General features: G+C 36.2%; 1 protein-coding gene across 10 annotated transcripts in view; it reads left to right on the top strand.

The window, feature by feature from the left end:
• The window catches only part of LOC134794578 (muscle-specific protein 300 kDa), a 202,018-nt gene that overhangs the window by 120,217 nt on the left and 56,484 nt on the right, over positions 1–25,317 (top strand). For 8 of the 10 annotated variants that reach the window (XM_063766393.1, XM_063766437.1, XM_063766410.1 and 5 more), the window contains 14 exons: positions 19–196; positions 290–475; positions 613–960; positions 1,041–1,301; positions 1,409–1,879; positions 1,969–3,267; positions 3,910–4,083; positions 5,650–5,751; positions 6,380–6,617; positions 6,839–7,173; positions 7,290–9,740; positions 18,363–18,495; positions 18,739–18,911; positions 21,166–21,317. In XM_063766393.1, coding sequence (XP_063622463.1) covers positions 19–196; positions 290–475; positions 613–960; positions 1,041–1,301; positions 1,409–1,879; positions 1,969–3,267; positions 3,910–4,083; positions 5,650–5,751; positions 6,380–6,617; positions 6,839–7,173; positions 7,290–9,740; positions 18,363–18,495; positions 18,739–18,911; positions 21,166–21,317 — 6,501 coding nt within the window. The remainder of the gene's footprint in view (positions 1–18; positions 197–289; positions 476–612; positions 961–1,040; positions 1,302–1,408; positions 1,880–1,968; positions 3,268–3,909; positions 4,084–5,649; positions 5,752–6,379; positions 6,618–6,838; positions 7,174–7,289; positions 9,741–18,362; positions 18,496–18,738; positions 18,912–21,165; positions 21,318–25,317) is intronic. The other 2 variants (XM_063766429.1, XM_063766418.1) reach the window with 1 other exon arrangement.

Here is a 25,317-nt window from a genome sequence, read left to right as displayed (position 1 = left end):
TATAATTCTATATTTCAGTGAACAGCTAAATAATACTAAAGCATTAATAGAAGGAGGTATCGTAAAATGGACAGAATACGAAGAGCAGTACAAGGAAGCCTTAGACTGGTTGTCAAAGACTGAGAAATTAGTACAATCGTTCAATAAACTGCAGAACAACCTGGAACAGAAGAAAGTTGTTCTTGAAGAGTTCCAGGTAATAATGACTCTATGTCATCATGTCACTTACTGCTACTGATATAAACTAAGAAAATATTGTTAATTACCGTATTCTTTTTTCATTTTGCAGGGGCACCTTCAAACACTATTCGACTGGCAAATTGAGTTGGATAAGCTGAACGTGCGCGCTCAAACCTTGTTGGAGACATGTTCAGACACTAGGGTCTCCAATGGCATCACCCAGCTTACCACCAAGTACAACGCCTTACTGTCACTTGCAAAGGAAGTGATGAAGCGACTTGAAGTACATTACCAGGTATATAGTAAACTCAATTTTATGCATATTCATCAAAGAGTAATTGATTGTTGAATTCTGCCTACAATTTATAGCTATCAGTAACTTATGAACAAGTCGAGTGCATATAATATAATAACTCGCCATATTTTTTTCAGGAACATCAACAACATAATGCGCTTTATGGTGAATGTCAAGATTGGCTAGACAGAACCAGAGAAAAACTCAATCAATGCGCTGAAATACCGCACACGTTGAGTGAGGTTAACAGCAAACTTAACACTGTAAAACTTTTACGCCAATCTCTGGAACAGGGTCAAAACAAATTGAGGTACCTTCTTGAGTTAAAGGAGAAAGTCATGATGAACACTGAACAGGCTGGTGCGGCCAAGATTCAAGAAGATACTGACAATTTGAAACAAGAATTTGATAAGCTTATCAATGATCTTCAAGATGTGAGGAACAAGTTGACAAGCAGAGCTGCCCAGTTTGATGATATATCCAAGGTAATTATAGATTCATAGTTTCATGACAAAATACAACTTGACAAAAGTGTAAAAATGCATTAATATTCTCTTTTTTTCAGATTCACAAATTGCTAGTAGAATGGCTAGACGATATTGACCAAAAAATTCAATCTGATGATTCACTTCTGAATGATTTGTCTGAAAAGAAAGCAAAACTAGAAAAATTCAAGACATTCAACCGAGACATAGAGTCTCATAGCGATTTGGTGAAGAGGTTGAAAGAAAAGCTGCAAGAAGATGCGTCGCTGAAATCCAAAGAAATCGAAGATTCTTTAAAGCGTTACGAAGACATAAAGAAAACAGTTAACGATATGATTTCTGTAAGTATTTATTATCATGAATTCTGCATTTAATCTATGGTGTTTCAACTTATTACTTAAATTCACTATCCTCTATAAGAAAAAACTATCCTCTTATTTTTTTGCAGAAATTGGAGGACTATGTCAACTCCCACATTCAATACAAAGAGTCATACGACAACTTCTACGATTGGATACGTAACTGCAAAATGGAAATTCAGCAATGCTCTGACTCTCACGGAGAAAAGGAAGAAGTACAGAAGAAACTTCAAAACGTTAACAATATCATTGGATCCTTACCTAAAGGGGAAGCCCTTCTCAAGAAAGCAGTCGAACTTAGTGATGCTGTACTGAAAACTACTGGAAATGAGGGCAAAGATAACATCAATCAGGAAATTAAACAATTAAAGATCGAATGGGAGAACTTGCAGCAGATTTGCAAAGACACTAAGAAGTTACTGGAAAAGTGTCTGTCTGCGTGGTCAGATTACTTGGAGACTTCCGATAAGATGAGCAAGTGGGTGAAAGAGTTCGATGATAAACTTAAATCAGTTCAAAAGATTGACAAGATTACTCCTGAACATCTTGATAAGTGCAGAGTAAGTAATACATAATATTTAGTTGACATTATTTTATAAAAAAAATTTGACAAGGTAAACAATATTGATTTCTTAATGTTTTTTTACAGGAACTTCTAGCAGAAGCATTAGGACATAAACATGTTTTGGAAGAACTTAACGATAGGTGCGAAAATCTCATGGAGCTCAGCGCATGCGCTTGGGTTCGTGACAAGACCGTAAACCTGCAGACTGAGTACACAACTCTGTTGACCAAAATACAAAGTCTAGTGTCAAATGGCGAGAAGAACTTGTCAGACCATACAGAATTCATTAAGGCTAAAGACGAATTGCAGCAGTGGTTGGAAACTGCACATGGAACCGTTCATGATTCTATTGGTGTGGGTGACATAGATACCACTAAAGATAAATTGGAAACTGTCAAACTTGTAAATAACCGCATGACTGAAGGACACCATTTCCTAGTCGTGTTACAAGAAGCATTCAAGAAAGCGCTGAACAACACCCCACCTGAAGAACAAGACGGTCTCCGCAATGACGTCAAAGTCCTGCAAGAGAGCTGGGATCAGTTGAAGATAGATTTGAACTCTATCACGGCTCAGCTTAAGGCTGCTATTGGCAAATGGGAGGACTTCGAGGAATCCAAGAACAAAATGAATCAATGGATTAATGAAACTCAGCAAAACTTAGAGAAAGTCCCGCCTACAGGTGGCGAGCTTGGTGAAATGAAGACATTGCTAGAAAAATACAAACATATCGAGGATGAAATCAATAACAAGAAGCCCGAACTGGAAAGAATAAAGAGTGAAGCTGCAGAGCTCAGTAGCTGGGCTAAGAAACCTGCAGCTAAAGAATCTGTCACCGAGCTGGAGAAAAAGTGCAACGCTTTGAAAGCCAAATGCGCAGCACGCAAGGCAGAATTGGAATCTGAAATTAAGGACTATAATCAGTATCATCAATCACTGCAAGACACTGAAAAATGGTTGTTGCAGATTTCATTCCAACTGATGGCACATAACTCCTTATACATCGCAAATCGGGAGCAAACGGAGGAACAGCTAGCCCAGCATGCTGTCCTGTTAGACGACATCCAAAAGTATCGCACGACGCTTGACGATTTAGAAGGCAAAGGACGAGCTCAAATCGAGCGTTATGAAGCTAGCACTCCTAATATTCGTGATACTGTTGGGAAACAGTTGAAAAACGTGAATGACAGTCATAAGTCTCTGCTCGCGACCGCTTTGCAGATCGAGCGCCGTCTTAGAGAAGGTCTCGCTAAATTCAAGGAATATGAAGACACTTTGGAAAGTATTCTAAATAATTTGGACGAGTGTGAACCAGCTATTACAGAATTGGATGTGCCTGTCGATGGCCTGTCCCATGGCCGTGATTTACTGGATAAAGCTAGGGTAAGTGTTAAAAAAAGTCATATCATTTCAGTTTCTTGTCTTGCGAAAATTCTTGTTAGTCAAGAACTATACAAACGATGTTAGTACTGCATCCTACCAAAAAATTGAAAAACAATCTCAATTGTCGGAATTGGACTAACGACAACATGTATATCCTCTCATTCCATCAGCTCCAGGGCAAATATTAGGTCATTACCTATGAAATTGGCGTTTTGTTCGGAGAATTTCAACGAAACACGAATTTCCATACAATTAATTTTGCGGATATTTTTTTGATGGCTAATTCAAACCAAACAAAATTTTTCCAGTAATTTTTGACACCTTTAAGGTATGTTTTCAATATCTCCATTTCTTGAAAATTGGTACCGTTAGAAAAATATAAGTAATTTTAATACTCGAACCGACAGCACATGAAAAGACCTATTTTCAAGGCTTAATTCTGAACACTTAACAATAAAAAATAACAATTAATTGTATGTAAAATCGTTGTTTATTGAGTGCACTGTAGTTTTATTGTAATTGTGTATGTACTTTTGTAAAAAAAAAAAAACTAGGATCAGACTTATATCTATGAACAAAAACGCCAATTTCATAGGTAAGGACCTAATAGCAGCTTTCCTTATTTTATTACTGTCACCGTAGGCTCTGCACAACCGCCTCCAGACGGAGAAGAGCCGGCTGTCGGCGGCCGTGGCCGCGTGCTCGGCGGCGGCGGCGTCCGTGTCGCGGCCCTCGTCGCCCGCCGACTCGGCGCCGCTGCCCATCCCGCCGCGCGAGCTGCACGTGCGTGCAAGACTCGAAGACCTAATCGACCAGGTACTGGCCGCTTCTGGCTCCGTTCTCGCTTCTGACGTTCTCACTTCTTTTTAAATTACTTATGATTTATGAATACTTGCCTGCTTTTGAATTCCCTAATGTGCTAATTAGTGTATGCTTATGAGTGTCATTTTGACGCAATATATCTACAAATATAAATAGTTAATTCCCTACAATTATAAACGGTTCATGTAGGCATGTACGTATTTGAATGTTTGATAGTGCCAATGGCAATTTGTGTTTCTAAATTTTTACATGTCTAAATGATTGTGTCTGCTTATAAATCTCTCATTAATATTAGTATTAAGTACAGTATTGTTAACATATAAGAAAAATACCTAAGAGAAATAATTGGATACTTAAATAACTTACTGTAAGTACATCGCATATAGTGTGTTCTATGTTTAATCCACCACCTTCGAAAGTTCGCCAGGTCTACAAAAAGAACAGAACCAACGAGTACCTAATATAGACGTAAGGTCGTTAATATTTACCAAAAAATAATTTAAAATAAAGTATTGTTACGTTTAGTAGTTAGTGAATTAATTGAGAAAAAGTTACACGTCTTATTGAAATATTGCGTGTCTTAATTAGAGAGAACATATTTTATAATGGAACATGCATGCAAGTGTCATTAATGGTTTTTATGTATAATACTCTCAAATTGTAACTTTTTCTTCAGTAACATATAGAGTAGTTAGCTAAAGTTCCGTTGGGAATGTATTTTTGTGCACCTGGTTCACTGAGTCAAAACTATTCTGCTTAAAAGCGAAAAAGGATTAATTGGGATATTTTTTAATTAATATAGGTAAATTAATATATGTACGGACAGTTTTATATCTTAGGCAAAAAAAACTATGACTTATACCTACTTTTTAAACGGCCTAAGGTAGATATTAAAGAACATGTTACTGTCCTTCAGTTAACAGAAATGATTCATATTCAAATATTTTGCTCACAGTAAAGGTATATCGATTTTATTATTTTTATTATCAATGGAAATCGGGAGCACAAAGAAAATTGATAAATTAAACAACATTTAGTTAGAATAGTTTTGGCTCAGTCTAGCTATTCAGACTGATATGTTAATGAATAAGAAGTTTGCACAAGCAGTGATTTAGGAACATTTAAGTAGTATCAGAATCCTATATATTACTCGTATAGTAATTGTAATAAGTCTATCTTCACAACATAGAGGCACAACTGGTCATTGAACATAACTCGGTATTCAAAGTTATTTAGGTACTGACCTATTCTCATTTGGTAGTTTTTGATAATTTTGAATTCTGAATTCTAAATATGCGTGATGTGTGTGTTTGAACACTTTGTACGCTTTAGGTAAGAAAGACGATTATTTTGGCACGATTTAATGAGGTGATAAAATTTCAAGAAATAAACAAGAAAGAAACGCCCGTGTTTCATGTATTTGGCAACTAATGGGATTACACCCTCGTATAAATAAGCCATTGAAATCTTCTATCTGTACCTAAATTTCACTACGCTAACCTGCACTGCTCGTGTTTGTGCGTGTGTGTTTCGATGTCTGTCATGCATGGTTTGTTATAGACTCATGTGGCCGATCTATCCGCGCCGAGTCGTATCGATGAATTACTAAAGAATGTAGAAGAGCCGGAGTTCGCCGAAAAGCTTGTGGCTTTCGAACAAAAGGTAACGCTTAATGGTTCAAAATGACTTTCATCATCTTATTGTTATAATTTTAATACAATAATAGGATTATGAAAGTCAAGAACCTTCACTTGCTGCTTTGCTTTAGTTTAGTGCAATTCATATAATTAACACAATGATTTAAATGATATTTCTATAGCGTTAAATATATGATGATTCAATTATATCCGTTGTTACATACATTAAATGTTCGCCCCTTTTCAATAACTGCTTGTATAAAAAAACTTATGTCGATTATTTAGCTACCAATCTGCTTTTGTTTTTTAATTAGATGCGACTAAATTCCGTTTTTCCGGACGTCAACCATTTTGCATATAAATCGTTCGGCAAATGTTTTTGGCGTTTATCGCCCAAAAGTAGTCAGAATCGCATACAAAGTAATATTTAGGTAAAAGCGTGCAACTCTCTAGCTATTTCCGTATATATAGATGGTCAAGCAAATCTTGTCAGTAGAAAAAGGCGCGAAATTCAAATTTTCTATGAGACGACATCCCTTCGCGCCTACATTTTTCAAATTTGCCGCCTTTTTCTACCGACAAGATCTGCTTGACCCAGTATACAATATAACTCCACCTTCAATACACCATGATTAACACACCCGCATCTCCAGGTACAAAGCCACCTCGAGACGTTGAGCGATGCCGTCCAAGGTATGGAGGAAGCCATGAAGCAGGTGCTCGAGATCCAAGATTGGATAAATGTGCACAAGGCGCTGGCCCGCGATTGGCTGGCCAACCCGTCCAAGCTCCGCCCCGAGGCTGCCAAGCAGGACATGGCGGCGATGAACGATGCGTTGGCGTCGTTGAGCGAGAAGCGAAACAGGCTGCTCACTGAAATACCAAGTGAAGGTTAGTGACGTTCAGAATCTAAATATTCCAACAAAGAAAACCATAGTTAATAAAAGACGCTTCAAACAAGCGGCCTATCTTTAATATTCTGCAAATATTGTTTTGTTGTATAGATTTTTTCATTTTTGAGAAAAAGTAAAAACAAGAATATATAATCGTAACCAGATATAGACAACGAATACGTAGTAGTATATTCTAATGCAATTATGTTTTTTCTTTAGGTTTGGAAGATGAAATTAATCTAGAAGAAGAACTAGACGAACTAGAAGACGCGATTCTTGAAGCCATTGCAAGGGAAAAGGACAATCAGGGCATTATCGACGATTACCGCAACAAATGCCAGGAAATCCACGACTGGTTCGACTCGGTGCTTAAGAAAATGTGCTTAGCAGACAAAGGTTCCGGCCTCCCCTGTCCTCAGAAGTTAAGCGCTTTGAAGGAACTTGCAGCTGAGTTTGAAAAGTCAGGGAAGGAAAAAGTTGATGGTATCAAAGCGGTCGGTTCACAAGTTATCAACATTGTTAGTAATCTGGAAAGCCAACAAGTTGAGGAGCAGGTAAGATTTATCATACATATAACATAATGAGAAAACTTTGTATAAATTTTATGTGTTTCAACTGAATTATTCATTTCAATGGCAACTTACTACATAAAAAAATCTGTTTTTTGCAGATGAAGTCTGTTGAAAGAAGATACAATGACATCGCCAAACGCATCCAACGTAAGCTCCAAATGCTCGAAATTACCTACAAGGCTATCGACGGCACTAAGAGTGAAGTAAACGCTCAAAATGATTGGATGCAAAAGGAGATTGACAATATGTTACATCCAGAACCATTGGGGTATGAAAGTAAATCTGTCAAAGAGAGACAAAAGAAGGTCGCCAATTTATTGAAAGAGGCTGATGGTAAAAAGACGATAATCGATTCTTTAGAAAAGAAGGTAAGCAACATTCAGTCTGATCTGGAACCTTCCGAACAGACACAACTAGAATCAGAATTGGCAGAACTATCTTCCAAGCAGAAACAACTAGCAACACTTATTAAACAAGAAATAGAAAGGCTAGGTCCATGCCACGAAGATAGAAGAAAACTTGAAAATGATATAGAAAAAGCTAAAAATTGGCTTAAGACTAAACTTGCAGAGATAAAGAAACTTGGTGGTCCAGTACCACTTGAAACAGCTAAGGTAGAAAAAGAGATTGCTGTTCATAAAAAACATCAAGGAGAGTTGGCTGATTTCAACAACGACACACTGAGTGAAGTCATACGTCAAGGTAATGCCGTATCCAAAGATTGTTCTCCCGAAGATCGTGCTAAATTACAAGCAATTTTAGATGACTTGAATAAATCATACACATCTGCTAAGGTAGACATTGACGATAAATTAGCAGCATTAAACAAACTTATGCATGGTAGAAACGACTTTGAATCTGAATTGGCTAAATGTCAAAGCTGGCTGAATGAGGCAGAAGTAGCAGCAACTCCTGAACTTAGAACTTCAAGCCTACAACTATTAGAAGAGCAGTTAGCAAAGTTCGAGAAACTCAGTAAAGAAGCAGAAGATGTTGAAAAGAATATTGGAAAGATCAAGGATAAATCTAAGGATATTTTGGACACTTTATCGGACTCAAATAAATTACAACTAAAAGAACAAGTAAATGTGTTGTCAGATAGATTTGCCAGAATTAATGCTATAATTCATGACAAAAAGAATATTCTACACAAACATATCAAAGATTACAAAGAGATTGCTGCTAAGATTGCTGCAGCTCTGGAATTCTTGGCTGAAATCCAGAACAAACTTAAAACTTTAAACAAACCAATTGGAAGCAAAGTTGAAGATGTTCAACCAATTATCCAGGCTTATGAGTCAATCTTAGGTGATCTCAAAAAGAATAAGGCAATGTTGAATGAGTTACAAGGCGGTAATCTACACGACCTACAGGACATTTTAACTCAACAAGATGATTTGATGGGCACTATTGAAGATCAAATATCAAAACTGAAAGTACTTTTATTGTTACGAGAACAATTCTTTGCCCTTATCAAAGAAATTAATGAGTTTATTGCCAAGTACACTGATCTCACATCTGAAATAGAAAGATCGAACGATTCGTTGGAAGACAAGATCAAACGATATGACGATATCATTGTAAAGATTCAAGGATGTGAAGCTTTGTTAGCAACAGCAACTGATAAAGGTCAACAAATTGCTGCTGAGGGCACTGTTATTGATAGAAATAATATTACAGAACTCTTGCAGTCTCTCAAACAACAGTTGCTAACTTTGAGAAGGAATGTAGAATCGAAGCGGCAAGAACACGAAAGAGCAGCTGCCGAACACAAGAAACTGGCATCTGATCTGTCTGACATTTTAGAGTGGCTTCATGACAATGAAGCCGCTGTGCATTCACGACCTCTACTTAACAGAGACGTGGCCAGCGTAGACAAAAAACTTGCAGAACACGTCAATCTAGCAAAGAGTATCCAAACTTACCTGGTCAAGCTCACTAAAATAACAGACATCATCAAAACCGACGACGGGGTCCCCGGTTCTTTATTAGAAATGGTATCAGAAGCAAACTCTTTACAAACATCGTTACCTGCTGAGTTGGCCAACCGTGAGAAATATCTTCAAGATAACAAGAAATATAGACAACAATATTTACAATTGGTCGAGAAACTAAACATCTGGATAAACGAAGCAGCTATTCGTCTAGATATGGGCAAAAACGGCACTGATTTCGAGAATATTGAATCCGATTTAGAAGAACATAAATCATTCTTTAACGCTTCGGAGCCCGAAATGAAAGATTTAATAGGAAAGCGTATGCAAGACATTGTCGACAAAATCTGGCCGTCATTGGCGGCGACGGAACAAGAAGAGCTATCTAAAGAACACCAAAAACATAATCAACTATTGAAGAATACTCTGAACTCCGCTAAGAGTCGACAGGCTCAGTTAGAGCAGGATTTGGAGATTTGGAAGGACTTCTGTCAGTTAGTGGATAAAATCAAGGCAATGTTGGATAAGAACGATATTCAGGACGAGGCAGTGACAACGGTGGACGCGCTGAGACTTCATCTTGAAAAGCTGAATCACGCCAGAAATGATCTTGAGGTGAGTTTTTATTACCTATTTATGTCTCTATAATAATTAGTTTATGTAGATATCATCAGTGGAACCGTACTTGACAGTCAGCAATGTGCAATCAAATCGTCAGGTGACAAGCAAAAATCACTTCTTACCCAAGTAACAATTTGTGGTTCTATAGTAGTCGATAGAACGTTTCCCAAATACCACCTAAGGTCCTATAAAAGACCAAAGAAGATTGTATAAAGCCGAAATGGCGCATCTTATGTGCCATTCAGTGATATAGTAGACCTGTAGCAGTGTCAGTCGTGACGTTTTAGGTCTATAAAAGTGAGTGATGTGATGATCACTTTTGTGCTAATTTGTTGTCAGTAACGCCATTATAGTGTTAATTTATACTATAGTGGCATTTATTGAGATTCCATTATAGTGCTTGTTTTATACTATAGTAGTATTTGAAATTGTATTATAGTGCTTTTTTATACTATTGTAGAATTCATAGTTCCTTTACTACGAAATTTGCTATCAAGTTTTCCATCAACTGTTGTGAGTGGTTTTGTTGTGTGTTTACTTCACAAAAACGGTACTAAGTAAAATGGTGATAAGTAAAGACTTTATATTAATATGCGCCATTTAGATGTCGAATAATTCGGTCCTTAGTGCAAAAAGTATATGGGACGGAAGTTTTACCGTTAGAATAGTATTAGTTTAATGAGGAATTTTAAATGCCCCCTCGATTTATTTATGTTTTTAATAAAATAATTTAATAAAATATTATGATATTCACCATAGTTACTACTATACAGCCAAGAAGTAAATCCGACGCTTTTATAGGCTACGAGTAACTATAGAACTTACGACGAAATATTCACCGCCATCATGATTAAAATTAGGGTTCCAAAAGAATTTTGCTGTGACCCAGTTACACCTACAAACTCTTTAGAAAGATATAGGATTTTTTTTTATTTAGATGTAGTCATTACTGTTGTTTCCTTTTTCAGTGTGATTGGTAAAAAAAATGTGCTAATAATGGATGTCGATAAATATCTAAACGTCACGATTTTATGCTTGTATTAAATCATTGATGATAAATCTCACCTACAGTCACTAATATCACTGGGGTCTTTTTTATCAATTCATTAAAATATAAAAATATTTTGCACGGAACCACATTATGTGGCTTAGGCCTGAACTTATATAATCAAGATATAAGTAGCCATTACAGATCAAATTTATCATTTACAAGTAGTCGTTTTCTACCTTTATGTATCTAACTCGGTTTATAAAAGACATAAAAACTCAACTATAACGCTGTTGTCTTTTAAAAGAAAAAACAAAACCACTATACAACAGTTTTGTTATATAAAAGAGTCATTGTGACGTTTACAGCGATGAGATATAATAGGGATTTAAAAACTACTAAAGCGCTTTTTAACGCTATAAATATGTCCCAAAAACGCTACTATAGAGCAAAACAGTTCTATAATAGTGTTCATATGACTACTAAAGTATTATGTACTATAGCAGTGATCTCTAAAGCCACTATATCCTGAAATCGTTGTATAGCTGGGTTTTTGTCACTGTTAGAACACAAAACTATAGCGGCTAGCAGGGAACCTTAATAGCGCAAACTACTAAAGTATTATGTACTATAGCAGTGATCTCTAAAGCCACTATATCCGAAAATCGTTGTATAGTTGGGTTTTTGTCACTGTTAAAACACAAAACTATAGCGGCTTGGCAGGGAACCTTAATAGCGCAAATTAGTTGCATGAAAGTGATTCCAAATACTATTATACAGTAATATTGATCTATAGTGGTTATATTTGAACCTGTTATAGTACACGCCTATAACGGCTCTATAAAATGATGAAATAAACCTTTACATCAATTGCTTATAGAATATATTAGCTGTATAAGCCTATAGAGCAAAAAGGTGTTGCCAAGCGCTTTTATACGACAGGTGGTCACCTCTGAAACCTTAATACGACGTCTATACAAGCTTTTAGCGATAAAAACTAAAATTATAGGACTAAAATGTTACTTGGGTACCACCACAAGTTCATAGCCATAGTGAACCATATTAGTACTAAAAGAAGGTCGATTTTTGTTTAATTTTTTTTTTAGTAAGTAGTGACTTTTGCTTGTCACCTGACGAAATATGCTTTCGTCCTAATTTATATGTGACAGAAATATCTTCAAGTCTTTATAATCATAAAATCAATATTACAAGCAAAGAGGTATTGATTCTATAATGTGTGTAAAGTCTAACACATTGGTACTTACTTCGAATTTGATAGGTATTATAGATGGCGCAATACGGCTACGTATGCGGTAACTATGGTTGTCTAAAGTTGACTTTTGAAAATTCAGTTACCACAAAATATTATGGCGACGTACAGAGCGGTCTGCTTCAGATGTCAAACTAAGGGGCACGTTTTTTGTTAGATTTTACATCTAGCTTCTATAAGCGACATGCCATTGGGCAGCGTACTCCAAACATTGATTTTTAGGGTTCCGTACCTCAAAAGGAAAAAACGGAACCCTTTTAGGATCACTCGTGCGTCTGTCTGTCTGTCCGTCTGTCACAGCCTATTTTCTCGGAAACTACTGGACCAATTAAGTTGAAATTTGGTACATATATGTAAATTAGTGACCCAAAGATGGACATGTTTTTTTTTTATAATTTTCAAATACATAGGTTCGAAGTTATTTAAGAAAATAGCCAAAAAATGACCCCCCCCCCCCCCCTTTATCTCCGAAACCACTGGGTGTACAATTTTGAAAAAAATACACAAAATAGTCCTTTACCTATAGATGACAGGAAAATCTATTAGAAATGTGCAGTCAAGCGTGAGTCGGACTTATGTACGGAACCCTAGAAACGCGAGTCCGACTCGCACGTGGCCGGTTATTTTAGCTGTGATTAGGTAATAAATCAAGTGGTGTAATTATCTGTCAAGCAAAACTAACTTTGAAAATATGTAACTTTTTAGCCCCTGTATCAATTGACGACTTTAAACGACTCATGCTAAATATAACCCAACGCCTGTAGAAATGGTTTAGCACAGTTTAACACCACTGTTTTAGTGAACATTTATGTGTTCTTTTTACATTGAGTGATACTGAGCATGATGTTCAATAAAATATGCAAACGTTTGAACAAGGCCATACAGATTATGCTGTAGGTAGGTACATGTAGAAAATAAAATGTATGGTTCTTAGGACAACACTGTACACACAAAGAAAACAAATGCCTTTCGTGTACCTCCCCTATGTTTTTGCCTGTTCCTACAGTCAACTATTTAAAATCCTAGGCCACCACCGTAGGACATCTCAAAGAGGCATTACCTATAAACACAATTATTGTAATGAAGCCCTGTAAGGAATTTGAATCCAGTTTTTTTTATCGTAGGTATTCGTACGCAGATTTATACTTTGTTTATATTTACACATTCTTTAAAGTTTGTATAATATAATGTTCACTTCGTCACCGACCCGAGCGCAATTGCTCGTATTTAAAATTCAGAATATAATTATGTGAAAAACTTCATTAGAATTTATAATGGAGTAACAGTCTACATGCTCGGATACCGACTCGAGGTGCCGACTCGAATCTTTCTTGTTATCTTTTGAGTAAGTAGGTAACGTATGAATATTGGTGGTAAATTAACTGAAATTATCCACGTTTAAATCTAAATTAATAAAACAGTCGTGTTACTTAAATACTGACTGACAGACATCGCACAGGCTAAACCATTGATGACGGGACCTTTAAATTTGAGATATAATCTTTAAATTTTGTAGAGCTCCTCCAAAAAGGATGTTTGTATTGTAGGTATATTCGACTCCTATGGGGATTAATTTTGGCTTAAAAGTTTTTTACGACTTCTACGACTTAGTTACTTATATAAAATATAATTGGCATGTCATGTTATAGTTTTGTTTTAATTTTAGGTAATGTTTATTTTTTTATTTTGTTCGTTATTAATACATCCATACAGATATCAAGCAATCTATCTAAATGATTTAGAGCCTACCGAAAGGTATTTAAATAGGCACAAATTATGCTAAAAATTCAGTAATTGCTAAAAATTCTTTCTTTAAGCGCACTTGTAATATGTATAATGAGTCGCTTAATGATATAGACATTTTTTTTCATAGTTTGCCCGTTTTCAAGAACACAGTTCGGCATATTTTGTTTTCTAGTAATTGAAAAAAAAATTGTAATATTTTGCATTGTTTTCTTACTTTATTTGCGTGTAGTATTCACAACTATACCTACGGGTAATTTATAATTAAGTAACCTACTACCTTCATTGTAATAGTCAACTTAGTAACATATGAAACTTTAGGCCTATTTTTAGTCATTTTTGTAAGACTTATTTGTAAAAGGCTGTTTGTTTTCTCGATTTACTAAAAAAAAAAATATAAATATAAATATATGTAGGTTATATACCTAAATAAACACTACTTCATTAATTGTATAGTGTGTTTTATACATAGGTATGTAACTCCAAATTCGTGACATAATAATGTTGTTACTCGTAAATATCTGAATAATTATTTATCTGTGATATCACGTTATCGTTGATTTTAATGCAAATAGCTGTTCTAGGGCAATGCATTGCAATATACAATATTTACGTACAATATATAGAATATTTACAATCTCTCTCTTATCTATCTCTATCTTTACTGTTCGCGCGTTAGTCACTAATACTCATCATACTATAGACTTTTTATTTCGGTATAAAAATGATCAAAATAAGTTCAATATCGGAATTCTGATAAGTAATAAGTCGAGTGAATATTATTTCTACTTAAACTAGTTATATTTCTTCGGAAATAATTTATTGTTACATATTTATATATAAGTAAGCACGTAAATATTAATATTGTAACGAAACTTTATTTATGAGTACGGCAACACTGTCCAACTTGTATTTACTAGGTAAATCGTGACCCCCACGTCAGTTTTGCCCGCCTATGGTAGGGGAACCCCCTAGCCACTTGTTGCACGGTCTACAAAGTTAACAGCTGTTAGGTAACCCGTCTACATTGCGACACCACTGAATCATTTCCGTTTCAATTAGTGAATAGGTCGCTTGTATTCTACATCCGATGTGGTTTATACTGACCTTGAAAATATATATTCCGCTGATACTACTACAAAATAATGAAAGAATTTTAATAAATATAGGGAAGGATTAAAGTGTCATTCTATGGAACTTGCTAACTATGTAAACAAACCGCCATATTGAAATTGTTTCTCAATGATGAATTTACTAGTGTCTTTTGTTTACATTGTTAGCAAGTTCCATAGAATGACACTTTAATATGAAACGTATTTTCTAGTTTAATTAAATCTCATGCAGTAGATACTCAATTGTGGGTACATATTTTTGAATATAAATAGATGGGACTTACCTTGAACGTTTTTAATTGTTTTGATGCAGCTCTATTTTTAGCACAATTTCCTTTCTTTGAAGTAGGCATTGGGTGAATGCACTCTTGCTGTTAAGGGGAAAATCTTTTTGCATTTAAACAAAAAAGTAAATATAAAATACAGCGATTGAAATAGACTGAAAACGAACTACAATTAAGTAAAATACTGAAAATTATTTTTGATTACCTAACCCAAAACTAAAAAAAAGGAAAAAATGTTATTAAATTGGCTTTTTGAAAAAAGATACTTACATAGTTTTGGCAAAGTAAATATTTAATAAGAAAGATAAGTTTTAAAACAATCTTTAAAATACTGAAAAATATTTTTGATTACCTAACCCAAAACTTAAAAAAAAAGGAAAAATGTTATTAAATTGGCTTTTTGAAAAAAGATACTTACATAGTTTTGGCAAAGTAAATATTTAATAAGAAAGATAAGTTTTAAAACAATCTTTTTAAAATGTTTTTGGTTTAAGAAGAAAACGCCTGTAGGACAAATAATGAAAATACAAGCTTTGTTGTTTTGGGAAATGTGCCTTTATTATATCTGTCGAAAATATAGATAACCTTTTCAATTTAAAGTTGATGTTAGGTACGTGTAAAGCGTGACCTTAGCCATTGGACAAACCCTGAAAACCCACGTAGGGTTACTTCTAAGAAATGCTCTAACGGTAATATTTTTTTTAATTAGAACAAAAGATAAAAAAATAAATTATCAAACAAAAGTTATTTCCAATAATCGACAACAAAAATAAATATACTGTATTAATCATTGGCAGTGCTTTTGACAATTTGTTTGAAAATGTGCAGCAATGATGACATTTGTCAAAAGTCAGAATCTTATTAATGTCATAAATAAAAAAGATAATCAAAACGGTCGAAGAAGGTTTCATACTATTTATTACCTCAGGAGCTACTAACACATACAGGTTGTTCCAAAGTAAAAAAATCGTAATTTGTTAATTTCTTCGTAACCGCTACACCGATTGTTATGATACTTTGTAGACTGATTCTAAATACCCTAATGCATATGTACATTTCGGCTTTGTCCACTGGCTAATAAATATATATTTAAAATATGTATAAATGCTCTCTTCTTTGGTACCCTCTTACTAAAGCACCTACTTAAAGCTAATATCTTGAAACTAATAAGAGGTAGGTATCCAAATCAATATACTCGTAGATACTCTGTACTCCAACCAATAAGGTCCGTCACGTACAAATCTCAAAATATGATTGCACAATGATTCTCATGACTTCATGATGCCTTAACTGGATGATGTCATGCCACACGGACCAACCAAGGCTACTTCAGTCAGTGTTCGCACATCGCTATGACAACACAAAAACAAATTGCTCCTTATTGCATTGTTATAAACCAGTGCGAAATTCACGTGCCTACGTAGTATATTGTTTCTGCTTTCTTGTTTTGTTGTTATTTAGTTAAGTCGTAAACATTCCGCGTAAAAGAAAGGTAAGTGAAGTGGCACGCGAATGTGTAGTAAAACTGTTTAATTTATGTTTCAAATATATTGCGTTGAGTTGAAATCGAATGAAATTCTTATACGTACTTAAATTGTTTTGTTCGTTTTATGTTTTATACTTGTCAGTATCTAAGTACTTTTTCCCTAGGTTGTTTAAATAATATCTTCTAACTAAAAATAATAGATTTTAGTACTATGAAACTAGATTAGAATTTAGTACTATTATGACTCTATGTTAGAGTTTAAAATGAGCTGAAAAGTCATGAAACGTAATGTAATTATTTCTGTATTCTTCGAGCGACGAGTTATCATTATGATTAGGTTTTAGAAGTGTATAGCTTCATACGAACAAATAACACGCTATTAGATAACATGTCAAGGCCGAGTGTAGGAGGCAACTTGTCAATTTGTTAAAGCAGTCTTCCTTATATGAGGCTGACATTGACTTTGGCAATGTAATGTTGAACTTTGCGAGTACAATTACAGTCAACTGTAAAAATATGGGTGTAGCCAACTTATTCAAAAATACGTCCCATATTTCTTAATTCGCTGACATAAGAGCTATGGGACATCTTTTTGAGATGATTTGTGCACCCATATTTTTACAGTTGACTGCACCTATTCAATTATGTTACATTTTGTCGTAATCGTGTTTACTTCATTTAAAATACATTCATATAACGATGTAAAATATGACTTAACGTATTAAAATATATCTCAGTTACTATAGAACGTTTTTCAGGAAAATGAATTCATTTAATATCTACATTGTAAGTTTATCATATTCTTAGGAACTGGAGAAAATAATGCCATAAAAACGTTATCGGGTTATCAGCTGCATTCTTGATAACATTGTCAATAAAACAAGGTTAAGGGAAATGCGTTAATAAGCCGGAATAATCAGACAATCTTATACTACTAGAGTTAGACAGACCAAGAAAAGTCTGCAACGATTTTGATAGCCCACGCAGTGCAAGTGTAATTTTTAACATCATTTTTTTATGAAATGAGGACGTATAAATAACACTTGCACTGCTATCAAAATCGTTGCAGACTTTTCTTGGTCTAACTCTAATAGTTACTAATGTAACTATACTATATAGTTACTTTAAAGCTAATACTTTATTGGAGTACGAACACGTTTTATCCTATTTCTTTCCCGGTCGTAACTGGAATTACAGGTAAGGCTTTAAATGTTTCAAACGGGGGAGCATTTAAGGAGAACGGAAAAATGAGCCAAGGTCCCAATACGTTTACCTCATGTGGGCCATAAAGCCCTTGGGACTTACAGGAACTCGTAAAATTAGCAAACAAAGCCTTTGAAAAGTTATTTTTAGCACAGTGACTGCTATTGCAACTTTTAGTTACAAAGTTGACAATGACTCGTTTGTTGATTCATGTTTAAATTGTTTAAATATTATTTCTTTGCAGACTTGTTTACTTTACTTAACTATAAAAATGCTATTTTATGGCTGGCACAAGTACGGTTCTTCGAGTCGAGTTTACTGAGCAACAGTTATGTAGTGAAAAGTTATTATGTTGTTGTAAAACACTTAGGTATCTACTTATTATGCTGAAGATCCTCCGTGCCGGATTGCACATTAATTAGAAATTCGTTATACACCAATAGTATTCGTTAATGGCATGGCAATTAATGACTCTTCTAACTATATGCAGTAAAGATACAGTTTATAATGAACCCCTTGTTTAATCGTAGAATCAGCAGCCGCTCTTGGACGTGGTCCGGGAGCGGGCGCGCGAGCTCTGCTCAGGCGCCGACGCCGCCAGCGGAGAGCGCGTCGAACAGCGCACGCGCGAACTCGCCGACCGGTGGAACGTCTCCTGTGAAGGTAAGGCTGCCACATTTTCCTTATAACTGTCTAGTAAAACATGTAAAGGCCGTCGGGCTTTACTGACAATAACTACCCAACTCGATTATTTTCTGTTAAGGTGCAATGCACGGTAGATGTCTTCCAGAGCTGTCAGACACGATCACTTCTTGATTCCTATGTACTATTTTAGTTCCATTAATTATCAACTCGAAAGAACACTATTTCCTGCGAGCTCAACGCTAAAGTTTACCAAACTCTTAGGTCTCGCTAAGCGCGCTGCGACAGCTGAGAACCAGCTCCAACGCTGGAGTCAGCTCTTGGAAGTGCAGCGGAGCTTGGCAGCGGGCGTGACCGCGGCATCCGACCGGCTGCGGCAGCTCGACTTAAGCCCCAGCACGAGGCGGAAGGCTGTGGACACGAGACATGCGTTACAGGTGCGTTTCAGTGCTTTTGAATCATTGTATGATGGAAATATACATTCGAAATCATCTATAAATAGACGTAGAAATAAATAATGCCCGAGTTGATCTTTAAAAGCTTGAATCTCTTGACATGTATGTCAAGTAGGTATTTCTGCCGAGGCATGTGCCGCAGAAATTTTGAAACGCCCTTTGCGATTACCGCCGATCTCGGCGTTATTTTGAAATAACAAATGTTTATTAGCACAATTAGGTGTTCGTGCTCTACTAATACCTAATCATTTAAAGATTGTACAAATACATGTTGTGTAGAATTTCACACCACTTTTAACCAAACATCGGTTGAATCCTGTATATTGGTGAGCCTACATTTATCATCAACTCATTATAGGTCAATACCTATAATACCTCAATTTAAAACAATGAAATAACATTATCACAACAGAGAGGCGAATTTTATTTTTGAAATTACCTTCGCTAATTTAACCTTATAGATAAATTGGACTTGTAAAAAAAACCTTGTAACAAATGGTTGGTTTGACATTTTAGAGAGATTCCTCTGTCAAATAAAGATTGTAATAGTCGTTTGCATCATACGAAGCCCGCACTAATCCTAGCTGCCGTGAGTCACCCGCGGCAATAAAAACGAGTCGGGATGAACATTCCTTAAGCTATCTCATTCGTGCTCCTGCTTAAATTTAGATATTTAGGTCTCTGGATATATGTGATCTCCACGAATACCTACTGTTTTAATTCTTTTTATTTTGATTAGTCATAGGTAGTCATAGTACCTATTTATTCATAAACAATACAGGATTGTGTTTTAAAAGATAACAAGAAACTTATCAACGGTACAAGTAAGGAAATAAATATCAATCTGATGCATTTTATAACTAAGGCAAGGCAACACTTAGCAAAAAACAAATAAAACAATACGTATGACCTAACAAACCGTTTCAATTTGTGTTTGGAAATGTTACATTTTGAAATTGTTTTGAGATCTAGCCAGAGGTAATTTGTTAAACAATTGAACAGCCTCTAGCCTGGTGTCTTGCACAGTGTTCCTCTATTTTTGCTTAACGAGATCCGTGAGTAACACGAACACATACAAACTAGGCACCGCAAGGATACCAAGTTTTTCAAAATATTGCCTGCATTGGTCCATTGCGGGATATGAAACATGATTCGAATCACTCTTTTAGAATTGAGTGTTCACCACAATAATTTAGGGATTTTATTCGGCCTTGATGTTCTACCTATTTAATGTTTAAAATACTTACCATGTATTGATTAGCCAGATAAGGTTCCTCCGCAATGTTATTAATAAGTATGGGTAGGCCCGTCGTGAGTGCCCGCATTGCTGAATAGAATGCGACGATCGATTCCGAATATTGGAATAGTTCCATGTAAAATCACAAATGAGAAGAGCTTTCTGAGCTTTTCTCTTAGCCATGTTTATTTTAAGCGCTGATGGACCTAATACAAAAGCACTATAACAGTGTAACAAATAGGCACGTATTAAACCGGTCAAATAATTAATCGAATTTGAACAAGTACCTACCTAAGCAAAATTTTCAAAGCTATGTTATTGCTGTGTCATTCATTAGTCATTACACTTATCTACTTAAGTGCACAGACTATAACCATTCCTTTAGATGATATTTTCCATTTGCTATTTTTATATCCGTAGGAGTATTACCAAAAAAATTATAAGTATATTAATTTTCGAACCTACATATATTCTCCGATTTTCACCACAACAAACTTCATGACATTTACATTTTGTAGGTTTGATCTAATTATTATTTACCGAGTGCCAAAACAATGTGTTGATATTGGCAAACGAGCTTGGCAATTCCCCAAATCTAAAATTTTAAAGGAGCTCTTCTTTAAGGGAGCTCCCGTGTCATCAATGAATGCATTTAACATTCATTGATGACACGGGAGCTCCCTTCTGGCCATTTGACGAAGTACTCGTACTTTTCGAGTTCACCTATCTTCGCCTTATCTAGATTCAACTACGTTTGGTTAATTTTGGTCACACTGGACATATTGCTTTAGTTGTAATTTTTTTGGTTGCGTTTAGAGGTATTGGGGCGCTATTCTCTCTATTTATCTGTTTTTATTACAAGTTAGGCCCCCCATTAAAAACCAGCACCAAGGTTTGCCGCGGCATCATGCTGAGTATGGATCCTATTCTATATTGTTGTATTCCATCTTTATGTATCTTTAAAATAAGGTTTCGCTAGATAAACGTGTTTTTCCCCAGGAGCTACAAAGTGAAGTGGCAGGCCTCGAGGACACGAGAGACGAGCTATTGGAACACGCAGACTTTGTCGTGGCGCTGCTGAAGCCGCACTCGAAGGAGGCGGCCGAGGAGACCGACAGATCTGTCAAGGAGCTAGTAGACACTTATGAGAAGTAAGTGCTTGTTCATTCATTTTTCTTGTATGTATAGGAAATAATTTAGCAGGTTGACGGTGCTGTGGAGTTAATATTATGAAATACTGGTACTTTCTTGGATCCGGCCTCCCTTAGACTGGCGACTGGTTTGCGACTCGGGGTTTCGGTGTGTACGCCACACATATGCTCTTGTGGCACGGACGTGGACCGACTGGGACACCACGGATTATCTTGTCAAAAAAGTGCAGGCCGTTTTTCGAGACATGCGTCGCTTAATGACATAGTCCGTCGGTCTCTTGCCACCATCAATGTGCCTGCTCTTCTTGAGCCGACTGGCATTATCAGAGATGATGGCAAGAGGCCCGATGGAGTGTCCTTAGTTCCTTGGAGCTTGGGACGGATGTTGGTGTGGGATGCTACCTGCGTAGACACACTGGCACCGTCCCACCTCCAACGGACTACTGTAAAAGCGGGCGGAGCGGCGGAAAGCGCCGAAATTCTAAAACGTAACAAATATAAGAGCCTCGGTAGAGAGTACCATTTTGTACCATTTGGTGTTGAAACTCTAGGTCCATGGGGTCCCAGCGCGCATAAGTTGTTCGCAGAAATCGCGAAGCGTCTGGTTGACGTAACTGGTGACCGAAGAGCTGGCGGCTGCCTCGCACAACGTATCAGCATTGCGATACAGCGAGGAAATGCCGCCAGCATCCTTGGTACAATGCCTCAAGGGCCTATTTTAGATTTAAGCTAGTTATTAATTTCGTTTAGTAGTACCACTGTATATATATTGTATGTAAATAAATGATTTCGAAAAAAATATTATGAAACGGTTATATACGGTGTAGGTACACTTTAAAGATTGGCATATATACCATATAGGCCCCTGTAAAAACAGTGAAACCGGTAATATAAAACTAGGTATTTCATAAAACTTTCGCAATATCAGTGTCGTCCTTAGCACAAAAACTCGAAATAATTTTCCTAGAATCACCATTTAGTATGTAGGTCATAAAGTCTAAATTAGTTCAGTTGACGCTTCGTACGCACTACGTACGATTGAAAGTAAAACATGAAAGACCAAGAAATCTTTCAAGAGTATAGACGAATTTTGTTATAACAAAATTCGCATTTGCCAACGACTTACGAATTGGCGTTTCTTCAAGTAGTTGACACCCGTCAACCACGCCTCGTTTACCGCCAAGCTTCTTCGTATTTATTTACACTTATGTGAAATGCAGTAAAGGTGACTGTTGTTTGTACTAATGCAGCACTTTATCAGCAGCCTGTCCGGCGTCTAAATAACTAAAATTCTGAGATTTTGTGGATGATGTTTGGTTGGACTTTCCTTTTCCTACAGTTTGTATCAAAAAAAAATCTAAACATTTTCGCTGGTTTTGTATTTTAGCGATGGCAAGGCGATATCGATACCAAAACCTTTTTTGATCAAGGGCTTTCAGTCGGTAGGCTATCAAGTACCTACTCATATACAAGGAAACATAAATTCCATTTAACAAAAATCGCTCGAAGCAGACGTTTAAAATTCGTCACCAATCGCTGACATTGGGTGCCTTGACCAGTTTATTGCCTGGCTACCAAAAAAACTCTTACTACAGATGCTGTAGCAAGTAATCGAAACCGTATTCCTTTAGCTTAGCGTCTATACTAACCGCAAAATTAAATCTGTTTGTCATTGGTCACGATGTACTATTGCAAATTTAATCGGGTCTCTAAATTTAATAACGGGTTATTGAGTTTCAAGTTCTGCTCACTTGCCATAAGGTCGAGTGCCATCGCGAGAATAAACTTAGCGTTTTGACTCATATGGACCGGCCAAGGGCAAGCGCACAATTTATTGCACTTAAGCCGAGACTGGCTTTCTGCATGGAGGTTGATATTACACTTTAAAAACTTAAGACAGAAGAAGGAGTCACAGAATTGTTGCATGGTAAACGACAAACAATTTGAAGGAACCGTTTGAAGATTTCTCGCAAAATTTAATGATTTTATGGTAGATATGAAAAGTAAACTAATTACGAACTGAGCTAGAAACTGGTGAAATAATTCTTGAATTGGATTGGTCTGGTTAGGATATTTTCATTCTGAGGTACTTAATTTCAAAATCGGTTAACAGACTTGCATGATTAATTGCAGACTGAAACAGGATATAATCCTAAATCCGAATCCAAGAAACATTAAAAACTGTTTACGTTGACTATATGCCAATGCAATCATCGCACTATGCTATTTAAAATCACCATTGATTTAGTACAGGCCCGAAATGATCTCACTCGAGACAAACTCGAAATATTTCTACCATTAGATAATGCAAAAGTGTCTCCGAACCCAAGGACTTGAAGATTTTTAGCTACTATGATGTCATTTATTCGATACGTACAAATTTGTCATTCCAACTGTTTAATTGTGATTGGTCTATAATAGCCAAGCTTTAAGGCTCAGAGTCGATTGAGATAAATTTCGCAATGCGCACGGTTATCCTGGCGGCCCGTGGAAAGTTGCGTCACGATCATTTTTAGAAGATTCATGTTTGTGTTACAATGCGGGGTTTGTGCGATTCAACAAGGTTCAACTCTTGATTTAGGAGGAAATAGTTTATAAATTAGGCGTTGCTGCCGCTTGACCTTGGTTTGGTGAACCGGTGACCGGTAGGGTGTGACGTCACTTTTGTAATTTATTTGTGGTCATGTTACTCGCGTTATTTCCGCTTCAGTTTACCTAAAACCCTTACATATTATAGACAAAAATTTCATGGTGAGTTTACTTACATATAGGGTTGCCAGATGGTCGGGATTTGGCGGGATTCTCCCGATTTTTAGCATGTGTTCCCGATTCCCGACAAAGTGATAACTGTCCCGAAAAACAGCTTCACGTTATAAAACAATAATTTCAAGTTCCGAACTATCGTCGAGCGACCCGCGTCGAGCCACTCGCCGCAATTTTTTTTGTTTGTTCAAGATCTCAAAGAATGTATACTTTTTTATATAAAAACGTCTATGGGCAAAGCAGCTGACGTAGTGCCAATAATGTAAAATATCGTTGTTTTTAATATAATTACATACTTTAATTTGAATGTTTTTTTTCCCGACTAAAGTCCCAAAATCCCGAGAAATTTATATTTTTTCCCGATAATAGCGCCTTTCGACCTGGCAACCCTACTTACATACCTTATTTTGGTATTTCGAGTTCATTTAATATTAAATAAAAATAGTACATTATACTAAATATTGAAACATTGCAAGAGATACTTTTATTTTTAATAAGTCATAATTTATCTCGTATACAGTGGGATCGCTCACTACACATCTGAGATCTTTTGTATGCCTGGCTTATACTTTACATACAGCATATAAGCGCCATTTGTAAAAATGCCTCCTTAATTTTCTTAGACTAAAAAAAAGAGGCAAAGCGATTTTTACTTTAAATAAATAAATACCTATCTAATGAGCATACTGCATTGTACGGCTTTTCGTAAATATTGTTTGCGATATGAGGGTTCTCAAACTTCCTGAAAGTTAGTCACCTACTTCGCGGTTAGTTAGGTTGTGTCATGCTTATTTCCTGTTGTGTGGGGAAGCTGATACACTACGAGGTTAATTCGAGCCAAATGTGTATTAATTGCAACATTTTAAAAACATATTTCAATTAATCAATTTATTTACTTTTGTTCGGTAATTACAGTAGGTATTAGGTACCTACACATAAGCATAAAATAGCTAACATTAGAAGTAGGTAGGTACGAGTAGGTAGTACCAAAAATAAGCTGACGAGTGAGTTGTTTATTGACGTTTTATTGTTTTAACTGATTTCTTTAAAACCGCCCCAGTTATTGTGAAAAGCCTAGCCCGCGCCAACACCTATAGGTGGTCTAGAACAGAATCAATCAGCAGGCGCCATTTCATGACGGTAACGACGCAACTCGCATCCCGTAACCCACAAAACGGAACCTTCCCGCTTCCGCACAGAGTGTGATTTACCAGTGCGCATGCCCCAGACGTCGGCG

The sequence above is a fragment of the Cydia splendana genome, chromosome 1 (genome assembly GCF_910591565.1).
Source record: "Cydia splendana chromosome 1, ilCydSple1.2, whole genome shotgun sequence".
Lineage (NCBI taxonomy): Eukaryota > Metazoa > Arthropoda > Insecta > Lepidoptera > Tortricidae > Cydia > Cydia splendana.
The sequence above is the reverse complement of the archived record's forward strand: the minus strand, read 5'-3'. Positions and strand labels throughout refer to the sequence as shown.